Source organism: Hippoglossus stenolepis, chromosome 4 (assembly GCF_022539355.2).
Source record: "Hippoglossus stenolepis isolate QCI-W04-F060 chromosome 4, HSTE1.2, whole genome shotgun sequence".
Lineage (NCBI taxonomy): Eukaryota > Metazoa > Chordata > Actinopteri > Pleuronectiformes > Pleuronectidae > Hippoglossus > Hippoglossus stenolepis.
In genome coordinates, this window is record NC_061486.1 from 22,775,867 (window position 1) to 22,787,471 (window position 11,605).

Below are 11,605 nucleotides of genomic sequence, written 5' to 3' on the forward strand. Positions count from 1 at the left end.
TGTATTCCACCATGAAACACAACGGACAAATGGGATACCAAAAGCTTTATTTTGAAAATAGTACTTAAATACTGTCAGAAAACACATGCAAGTATTAAAAATACAAAAAAAGGCTTACAAAGAACATTTTTTTTATTTTCAGCACAGGAGTGGCAAAGTGATTGCAACTGGCAAAATCTCTGCTAAGAAAAGATACTCCCCTGAACTTACATCTGAGGACAGACCCATTACATTGTTGTAACTATCCATGACGGAGAATTATTTCCACCATTCCCATTCCCCCATCCAGTAATGTGCAAATCAAGTGTTCCTGGTTTCAGGGTTGAGCATGACAGATACAATCATATCTTACATATCAAGACTTTTTTTCTTTTTCAGTTAAGAGCATGTGATGTGCGTTACAGCTTGCACCTGGAGCCGCTCATATCCGGGCAGTCAAGGTCAAGAGGAGGCAGCTTGTTTTATTGTTTAATGTTTGTCCAAATCCAAGCAGCATAGCATTGCATCATCTGCCAACATAAAAACCATAGTTCACCCAAATGTTGAGGGGTTCAGCAATATTTACGCGCAGTATAGTTGGGGCTGTGACCGTAAATTTCTCTTTTCCCTTTTTAAAATAAAAACTAATAAAAAGGGAAACTGTGGACATTCTGCAAAAATACTGACAACAGTTTGTAGGTCTCTTATGGCCCACAGTGTTCCAGGGATTCCTAAATCCACCGTGTGAAATCAGAATCGAGCACTACTCGAAATACACTGATCTCTCACGGCAGAGCTGTGGAGGAAAATGACTGATAGCGATCCCAACCGTGAGCCTGTCAGGAATGAATGTCTGGGGCAAAAAGAGAAGGAATGGAGTCGAGTGAGCAGCTGAATAACAAAGAGCAGCAACTTGTCACTGTCTGCCATGCATGCAATACTGTGGTCAGCTGTATCTTTGTATTTTAAAGTACCAGCAGGTCTGTTCATACTGAAAATCAAGAAAAGCCTTGGATTTTCTGTCTATCAGCATGCAATAAGAAAACACAAGTATCGGACAGGGCTTTATTATTGTGGAGCATGTCTCCTGCAAGTGGCCACTGCCTGAAGTCAAAGAGAAGCATTGAGTCCTAACCTTGAAGGAGGCTTTTCTGTGTGTTGAAACCATTCTGCTGCTCTTCCCCATTTTGGGAGGGAGATCCTGTAGAGGGAGATAAGAAAAAGAAGTTCAGGCTCAACTCAAATTTTGAATTCCTCTCAGCAAGGTCAGTTAAAGCTTGGGTTGGAAATATTGGTAAAAGTTAGCAAGTGCAGGCTACAGGCGATACACCCCACCCCATCATCGCTCTCTTCAAAGCTTTGGCTCCAAAACACATGATTGTGCACTGACAACTGCTAGAGGATGACTTATCCGTTCGCTCACTAACTTCTGATTACCGTCCCTGCTTCAGCCATATATATATATATATCTTCCCGGCATGTGCAGTGAGAGCACAGGGAGGGTGTACGCAGGGAGGCACGTCAGTTAGTGACCGACAGGTAAACCAGGGAAGCATGTCATTCTGTCCAAATGAAATGATTGTGTTTATTACAGTCCCGCGAGGGCCACAGACACTGACTTTTTCCCCCAGACAAGTTTATTGATGGCTACCGGGACGTAAAGAAGATTTCAACAAAGTGGTTCAACAAATTACCAATACTTCCTTCATGAGGTCAACATGAAGCGGGACGAGGATGACAGTGACGAGGACCTCCTCAGGGTGTGATGTCACTTCCTCAACCCCCTGCTCTGTCCCTCCTCCCACATCCTGTCTGAACTCTTCTCGCTCAGTGAATGTCTCCATCATAGCAACACAACAGTGAAAACCCCACAACATCTTGAAATCAGTTGTTTTTTTTGGACTGCACCTTTACTTTACTCATATGTTGAGCAGATATGTTGAAATCCAAGAAAATCCTTCATTTTCTTCTAAAAGAGACAAAAGCTACTTTGTGAAACCAGGACTATCAACTACATTTTATGCCCTGAATCATTTCTGTGGCATGGCAGGGTAACCTGACCTGAGCCTCTGCTTCCAGGCAAGTTTAATGCTTAAAGGGACAGTTCATCCAGAAATGAAAATTCACTCATTATCTACCCACCACTAAGCCGATGGAGAGGTGGCTGAAGTGTTTGAGTCCATAAAACACTTCTGGAGTCTCAGTGGTAAACTTTGTTAGAGCAGATCCAATACAACTGAAGTCAATGGTGAGTCCTTCAGTGGTAATAAAACAGAAAAACCATACTGCTCCTGTGGTGAGGGCAAGCCCCGACGTTCATATTCAACTCCAAACAAGGTCATTTACACACTGGAAATGTCTGCTGATATCTTCCGATGAGGTGCATTCAGGGACTGTCGGAAATGCAAATGTCCACTAGCTTAGCCACTTCTGGTGGACTTTTAGACTTAAATCTTGGTGTAAATGATGTCGCTAGGAATATAAATGTCGGGGCTTGATGACACCACATGTTTACCCCTGAAACTCCAAAAGTGTTTTGTGGATTCAAACACATCACACCACCCCCATCTGCATAGGGATGATTAGATAATGAGTTTTCTCTAGTTTTAAGTCCTGCTTTACTTAGTTCCCTCTCTGTATGACACTTATTAATTACAAAAAATATTTTAACAGAGTACCTGATGAGCATAGTAAATTAAGAAAAAGTAAGATTCTTCAACTTCAGTTGTGACTAGGTTTAGGAAACAAAAACACTTAAGGTCTGGGGAAAATCTGGTTTTGGTGAAATATAAATGAACACATTGTGTCGGTCGTCCCTCAATATTATCAGTACTAAACCGGACCACACTTTCGCTAACCTTAACCAAATGCTGCAAGAGTCTAAACATAACCAAAAACTTTAGTAATGCTGTGGTTATATTGGAAACAAATGTGTCGTCTGTGAACCGATTGTGTCCACTTTTCTGAGACTTACCAAATGTGTAAATTTATAATTTAAATAGAAAACATAATCTGTTTGCAAATAAGTATCCTTCCAAACATATTTACTGTGATCTCTAGAAGACAGGGTAGCTTGAACTCATCAGTCACACAAAGTGAAGAGTTACCAGCCTTCATCCTCCTCACCCCAGCCGTTGGTGGACACATCGCGGTTGCAGATCTCATTGGCCAGCCTCTCGAAGTACTCGGGCAGGTCGGCATACTCGTCTCCATAGGAGATGACTTTGATTCCCTTGTCCAGCATGTTGTCGCGCAGCTTCTTGAACTCGCCCACGTCTTCGCGCCGCACCAGCATGAAGTGCTCCAGGTCCGACTTGTGCTTGACTGCCTCCAGAAACAGAGCCTGGAAGGTGGTGTCGTCCACTGTGCGCCCGCAGCCGAGGAACACAAAGGATTTGGTCTCGTACAGTTTCTGGATCTCACGCTGTTGAAACAAGGGGTAATATGTGTTCTCTTTAGACATGCTACTATTTCAAAAGTATGATTCACTAGGAAAAAAAACTAACATTCCAAGTATAAAGTCATGATATTACAAGAATAAAATTGTAAAACTACAGCTTAAATCCAATATTATGAAACTACAGTCGTAATTTTAGAGGAGGATAATCAGAAGATCAGGCTGTTGCCTGTGTTAAATTGAGGAATGTGGAACATCTTGTTAAGTTTTACTTTTGACTATAGGTTTCACAAATAACAAAAAAAAATTTGTATTGAACTTCTACAATATTCTCATAATATTACAACTTTATTCTTGTAATATTACTACATAATTATCCTATTTTTCTTCAATATGGCCCTTATACTCCATCTTACAAATTACCCAGTGTAGGAAAAAATAAAATTTGGTACAGACAGCCTTTCCTAATTTGTGCAGCTTGTACGTCAATATAGTAAATTAACAATAGTAATAATCCTAATTTATACAGCACTTTTCAAAACATTGTCACAAAATGTTTTACATGGTTGAACAGGATGAAAACATTTCAGGACTGAGGGAAATAAAGTGAGGGAATAAAATAATACAGTACTATGATAATAAAATGGACAACACATGTAAGTCTTAAGATGGTGTTCTAGGATTAATAAAAAGCTTAATTTTTTTTATTTTTTAAAGATATGTTCTTGAAGTGATTTAAAATATGTCACTAATTCTGTATCCTTAGATCCACGGGCAGGAAGGTCCAGAGCTGAGGAGCCTTGACTGCAAAAACCTGCTCACTTTTAGTTTAACCACAACTCAGGAGCAGCGAGCAGAGCCCTGCCCGAGGATCTGAGGCGGCCCTCTGGCTCTGAGGGGAGCAGTAATACAGCAGTGTAGCAGGGGGCTGAATCACGAGGTCCTTTATAGGTGATCCGTAAGGCTGTAACATACCAGAGCCTGTTCTATTATTTACAAATTTAAATTTCACGTCGACACATGTCAACAAACCAACCTGACAACCATTTTAGCACTCACCATGACCTCAGTGTTCCTCAGTACATTCTGGTAGCCAGCAGGGTGCAGCACGATCCCACAGGGGTTGGTGTAAACACCGTGGATATGCAGCACACTTAACCTCCGTTTCTCCTGAGCCCACTCCAACACCTAGACATGCACACACACATCACAGTCCACTGCTCACAATCCTGTTCTGGCTGGGCAGCGTGTAAAAATCACTGAGCAGCAGTGAGAGGATATTAGCCCTGATGGAGACGAGGCATAAATACCAGGACTGAGGGGCACAGCGACCGGTCTCTCAAAAAACTCAAATCAATTCTTGAAAATTTGTGTTTTATTTAACAAATAAACAAACTTACTTTTTAAAATCAAGCAGGACATAAGTGACACGAATGGATGAGTTGAGATTTCAAGAGGAAACTGGTCAGAAGAGAACAAATCTATGTTTACTTGGGAAACACACACTTGCTCTCCACCCCAGTCTTACCCCAAGCAAATATTGTTCAATCTATAAAATTCAACAGCGGCTGAGTAATGGCTGGAACTTTAACCTTCCTCCACCTGTCTGAGACAAAAGGCTCTTTCAGGCCAGAGCTTTGTCATTTTTCTCCAAAACAGACCGAACAGGAACTTCACTGAAAGAGAAGGTATGTAAATCCTGTGGAGGAAGTCAGTTCAACCAAATGGTCAGAGTACAAGAGACTATTCAGGTGGATTCATAACCCAAAGAATTGTTACGATGCAGCCTGAATTGAAAAAAACCCTCCTACAATCTGACCATAGCCAAACATAAGGTACTCGCGTTAGCGCTTGCTTTCTGACCTTTGCACTCATTTGAAAGAAAAAGCTGACTTGTGATCAGGAAAAATCAATCAATCACCTAAACAGCGTGTTTACCTTCTTCTCATCCGTCAGGTCCAAAGACTCCAGCTTGGTGCCCTGGTGAGCCGCGTAGATCTCCAGCAGGTTGTCGAAGTTGGTGGTAAGGACCAGTGCGCCGCTCTCCATCAACTGCAGCACCGAGCGCAGCAGATGTTTCCCCGCATGCTCCATCTTGCACTCCAAGTCGTCGAATACCTCGTACAGACAGTCCTTGAAAAATGTGGATCGCACATTGCCCGTTCTCTGTCCAAAAAAAGCAAAACAGAGAAGACTGTGGGAATAATGTTTTGTGTTGAAGAACTGCACAATTTTTGCTATTTTGTAAGTGCATATACAGAAATCACCTAAATTGATATTCCTGCAGAAAATACCTTAACGGATCATTTATAACACTTCACAGACAGTGCATGATGCTTTCAAGAACATATGCTCGGTGTCTGCGGACTTAACCTTTATATTTTCTCAGCTAAGCATCTTTTAACAGCAATACTTTAAAATGGTACCAGCTGGAAAGGGGAAATGCAGATATTAACCAGCAGCACTGGGAATTTCATTTGCAAGGAGGAAGTACAACAGATATTCAAAGTAAACACATCATGATTGATAATCACCAGAGTACTGATTTAATTGTCACATCTAAAATCTTAGGTACAGAGGGTTGCAGACGCTTTCACGGTTATTGCAGTCTGAGTTAGTTTTATATTTACAGCTTTTTTGCAGGGGAAGGCCGGAGCCAATCCCAGCTAACGTTGGGCAAGCCACACTTTGGACAGGTCGCCAGTCTATAACAGGGCTGACACATGGGAGACAGACATCCATGCTCACATGTCACACTAACGGGAAATTTAAAATCGCCAATTAATCAATTATCCTTGTCTTTGGACTCTGGAAGGAAGGCAGAGAATGTGGAGGAAACCCACAGAGCAACGAAGAGATCATGCAGACTCCACACAAAGAAACCCTGGTCAGCTGGCAGGTTTGAACCCAGCACCTTCTTGCTGTGAGGCCAGAGCGCTGACCACTGAACTGAACAGGTCTGCTTGGTGAACTCTTCGCAGGAGAATGGCCACACTGATGTGATAGAAAACTTTTTAAATAATGATTTCAATATTGCAAAAACATGTCCAACCTAAGTTGCTAAGTAAAGACTGAATGCCAAAAAATTCGAAGTGTGGGGAATAATATGTTCCTCGTTTTATGTGCCCGGAGTGTATTTTTGATGAGTCATCATTTCTGACTCATGTCAGTTCCTACATTCACTGGTTTAACTTGCTTGAACGTGAGCACTTTATTACCTTTGGGGAAGTATCTCATGTTAAAAATTAAAGTATCAGTTAACCATTGATAAATTACAGCAACTGTGATGTGGAGTACACTTTCACAAACCCACATCAAGCAGCCTTTTAATTGGATTAAACCCTCTTGAGTGCAGTTTTACTTACAGTATATACATGTGACCTGATCATGTGTTAATCAAGCGTCTTAAAATAAATGTGCATTTTATTTGGAGCCTGACGAGTTAATCAACCAATAGGTATTTTTATTATTGTTTGTCGAATAAATAAAAAAAAAGACAAATTATTTTATTTATGGGTTATCGTTCATAGATTGAAGCAGACACCACGAGTCCTTAAATATTTTCTAGCCTGGGATTTCTCTCCCCTCATCAAGGGTAAGAAGGAAGTAGTCTGTCCTATCTTGTCCTGTCCTCTGAGGCTGAACTTCTGAGAAAAAGTCTCACAGGAAAAAGTCTACTTTTGATGAGGAGATTAATTTTTTTGTTTCTGCTGAATCTCTCCATGACAATGCATGAGAGGGGTTTTGAAAAGCTGTAGGTGAAAGAAAGGCAGGAAGAGACGGTAAGCCAAGAATAGTAGATTAGTGGCAATAGATGCAGTGACCAAGGTGATCCTTGCACAGGGAAAGGCTCCGCTGACTTCCAGAGATTATGGCTCTAACAGGCTTAACGGTAGAAGTCCTTTCCACAGGAAGAAGCTCATTATCCACACCTAGTGTCTACAGCACCCATCCTGATCGCTGTGTCCTTGGATTGTTTCAGGACTTATGTAATAACCAAATGGAGTACCAGTAAACAACTCTGGTTAAAATATTAATTTAAATTATTATTGTTTTTGTAAACAAATATGTACATACATACCAATTTTTTACAAATCTGTTTTTGCAGGAAAATGTCAATAGTTTCCTGTTATAACGACCAGAACACTTGATCTTTATACACACAGGTATGGCGCATTTCCCATTTCCTCCACTGACCCTGTTTCGATTTTTCTCGCTTGATTAATAAACTAGTCCGCGCGTTTAAATTAATTAGCAGGGTTTTTGCCGAGGTCAAAGGTGTGAGAGGATTTACGACAAAAATAAATTTTCTTTGGAGTTTTAACTTCAGATTACCCTCATTACCTGACACTGTGTAGCTGCAGACCACCAAAATCCATGTGATACACAAGTCCATGAAGTGTTGGTTAAAACCTCACTGTTAGTGGAATTAAGTGGAGCTGAGGGCAGGTCTCTCACAACCTCATACGACTCGTTTTTTTCCTGAGGGTATTTTGATGCTAGGGCAGGCACCTCACCATGAATAATATCATCATGGATGATTAACACATTAGTACAATCCTTTTTCTAGGACCAGCTCAGGTCTCGTGCTAAGATGCGTGCTTAACTGCAATAAAGGAAATATTTTTGCAGATGGATTTTGTGAATATAGCTGCTACACGCACATGCTAGAACTTGCAGAATGCTTGCTGTTGGGGTGGTGCGTTAACTCCGTCTGAATGGAAAATCTGGTGGGGGTTGTTTTTTCCTCTGCATGCTAGATCCTGCTGTGTCTGTAGCCAACAGCAGTGGGCTGGTGTCTGCACGACTGTGGATTGAAATAAACCAGTGGATAAAGCCATAAAAGCGCTGTTTGTTCCCTTTGTGACAACAGGCTGAGGCCTGAAACAAAGAGTGTTTTATCAATGTCAAAGGTGCGATGAGACATGACTAACACAGGAGGCAAACTGTGATAAGGCTCCCATCTGGCAGCCCTGCTCCAGAACAGACCTGGCCAATAAAAGAGACACGGGTTATCTGGGAAAACCAAAAATGATATTATCCCAAGTGGTATTGAGGAAATTTTATTTATTTTCCTCCCCATCAGCAGCAAGATTTGTTTGATTCTGGATCATCTTCATTGTGCTTGTTGTTTATATTATTTTAACTGTGTTAGTCTCTTTCTCAGGGTACAAGTTCATTTTATTTTTGTTTCATGCCTCTTTGGGGTCACATGGTGCAGAACAGTCTAAAAAAGTCCCCTGTGTGATGGAATGGTTCCCCTTTTTTGTACAAATATGTATAGATTCTAAGAGGGGTATAAATAACTGATATTTGATATGATAAAAGTATGCAACCTTACGTGCTTATTGCAAATTCACGGGATGTCCACACTACAAAGTCACTTTGTTTCAGGCCTAAGAGATCTTGTATGTGGCTTCCAGTTGAGTGTATTTTAAATGTAAACAAATGCTTGTCCTTTCTACTTGGAAACTCACAAATGTCAATTGAGTTATGGTGCTGAAGTTACTGCTGACACCAAAGGAAAGGAACAAAGTAAAGACCTGACTGATTAACAGTAACATTTAAAGTTGGAAGTGCTTCACTGAATAGTTTCAGGAAGCTCTTACCAAAATAGGCTGTGGTTTGTTGATGAAATTGAAACATCACTGGCCCGACTCACCAAACTAACCAATAATGGCAGCGTATGTGCAACTTTTTTGGCACGAAGCAAACCAGTGGAATGCAGGCTTGTACATATGCTGGAAATATCTAGTCAGTCTCGATTAAAAAAAGGCAAGGGAGAATTAAAAAAAAAAGAAAAACTAAGTTGGCTCAGTTCAACTAGCCTGACTTTATCAGGGTGAATATTTTCCAAGACGCCATGTAGACAGCAATGGTGTTTATGAACACTTGAAAATAAGAAACCGAAAACAGAGCCTTACTGCATTTGTGATCAACTCAATATTCACTGACCAAACCCTTTGTCTGTATTGACCAACATTTCTGAGAACAAATCCTACAAACAAGCCTTGTGTCATTTGCTATAGACCTTTTAATGAGATAAGACTAAGATGTCTTATCTCAATCCATGCAAGTTGAAAACAAAATGTCCCTGGCTGAGGAATGGATAGCGAGCTGGCATTCTTTCTAGCATGTGTAACAAGGTGAGGCGGAAAAAGGCTCAGGCAGTCTTACCGGGGAAAGTTTCTGAATGAGGTCATGGGCCACATGCACCAAATTCTTGTCTTCCTGCATGTGTTTCTGGAAACGGCGACTTTCCTCTTCCTCTAGTAGGTCGAAGTCATTGGCCGCATCCAGCAAGGCCTGGATGAGGCCCTTCCAAGAGCGGAGTGCAGGGACCTGAGGGGCCACTGCAGAGCTCACCCCTGTGCCAATCACCAGGACCAGCTCGGGGGCCCGCTTGGTCTTCAGGCTGGGCAGCAGTTTCCTAAGGGGCGGGGAGAGATTGAGTGAAGACGGTTCCAAAGAAGGTGCTTTCCTAATCCTTCCAACAGCATGCAGGTTAAACCATTTTCAAGCATACTAGCATGCAGTGTGAAACTAAAACGTGCCTTCATTTAGATGTGCTGACAAAAATAGAAATTCAAAAAACAAAAAGGCTTCGATCAGCCCGGTTGACAAAGCCTGGGACTGAATGGTCACAATAATGTACAGCTGGCTTCAATGCCGCAATTCAGCTTACCTGGGCTTTTTGGCATTCGAGTCCGCATCCTGAGAATCAGCTGCAGGTCGCTTCTCAGTTTTCACTGCTACAACAGAGGCCATTCAGCTCCTGAAACACAAAGATGATACAACACATGCTACCTTGGCAATACAAGTTCAATGTTGACTAATTTAGCAAACAAAAGGCAACACAGCATTCCTCCCAAATTAGCAACAACAGGAAATTACAGGACACTAAAGCTGCCACAGCTCTTTTAAACCCTGATAACACTGGAATCGTGTCAGACAAGGGATTATAATTTGTAATAATGTGTCAGGTAATAAAAGTCTAATTTCAATTGAAGTGCTGAACCCGTCTTGCCTAGCAACATCCTCATCACTTCACAAACAGGAAGTGGCTTGTAAAGACCTTACTGCCAGCAGTCTGATAACATACTGGTAGCCACTATAAAAAAGAAAAAGGGCTGCTGTTCCCGGCAACTTGAACACACCTGGTTCGGCTTATGATATTTGTTTTTCCTAACTCTTGGCTTCAAGTTAAGTCAATGTCTCACAGCTACACCCGCATTACATATACAGGATATGAGTGTTTAATTTAACCTCGTAAATGTGTCAATATTTACATGAATTCATTTGTAGACAACTACCAGTTGCTTTTGTGCTGCAGACAAACAGCATTACCAGTTTCCTTAACTTGGTGTAGGTGAATTAATGTCCCCTAGCAACAACGGCAATACATATACAGGAAGTCGGTGTTTTAACCCAGTGTAACATTTATTCACAATTATTTAGAAGTAGACAACTACCAGTTACTTCTATGCCAAAGTTAACAAACATTACCACAGTTTTCTTACCTTGATGTAGGTGAGTCCAACGTGTATTTCTAATCAAGCAGAAATCCCTTTGATTCAAAGTCAACCAAAAATCTACGTTGTGTCCAGGTGAACCACGTGCAATATCCTGGAAGTCCACTTGAATTCAGCGCTTACAGCCTTTTTCAGGTGGTGTTAACGAAATACAGCCCACAGGCGGATAAACACCGGGACACGACGCACAGCTAACGTTAACTAACACCTTTAGCGTTAAGCTAGCGAAGAGTTAGTCCGTCACTCTGTGCTAAGTTAGCGGTTTACAGCTCATACTGAGAGTAGCTAATGGATGTTAGCTAACAGTGCTGATGTGTCCTGGATACAGCTGCTGCGTGTGAACATCGCTGGTGTGTGTGTGTGTGTGTGTCGAAGTTTTAAACTCAGACATTAAAGTCACCGCCTGTAGTGCTGTGTGCGCCCAGTCCCATGATGCCTTCAGGTGCCGTCCGCACAACTGGCCCCAGTGTTCTTTTGTTCTGCGTGAAACATCAGGCCCACGTGGACAAAACTAAACATGAATACTGAAAAGAAAAGTATATCAGCAAGGTTATTTGATGTGAGTCATTCTGAGATACCATGGTATTACACATACATTAAACCTACGTAATACATACATCATAAATAATTATTATAACAATACAATCTACCTTTGTGTTAACTGTTGGGTTTCTTTATACGTTTTAAGGTCTTGACC

The 11,605-nt window shown here is 41.4% G+C and overlaps 1 protein-coding gene across 2 annotated transcripts; it reads right to left on the reverse strand.

Annotated features, from left to right (window-relative positions):
* Positions 1 to 30: 30 nt before the first annotated feature.
* fam118b (family with sequence similarity 118 member B) lies at positions 31 to 11,367 on the reverse strand. 2 transcript variants are annotated; one of them, XM_035153780.2, is made up of 8 exons: positions 10,897 to 11,367; positions 10,062 to 10,151; positions 9,554 to 9,806; positions 5,315 to 5,542; positions 4,436 to 4,564; positions 3,106 to 3,403; positions 1,115 to 1,180; positions 31 to 509 (listed from the first exon to the last, which is right to left on the reverse strand). In XM_035153780.2, the coding sequence occupies exons 2-8, from the start codon at positions 10,142 to 10,144 to the stop codon at positions 469 to 471; spliced, it is 1,098 nt and encodes a 365-aa protein (XP_035009671.1). In that variant the 5' UTR covers positions 10,145 to 10,151; positions 10,897 to 11,367; the 3' UTR covers positions 31 to 468. The 2 variants fall into 2 exon arrangements, with proteins under 2 accessions (XP_035009671.1, XP_035009672.1); XM_035153781.2 differs by having other exon boundaries at positions 31 to 832; positions 10,897 to 11,366.
* Positions 11,368 to 11,605: the final 238 nt, after the last annotated feature.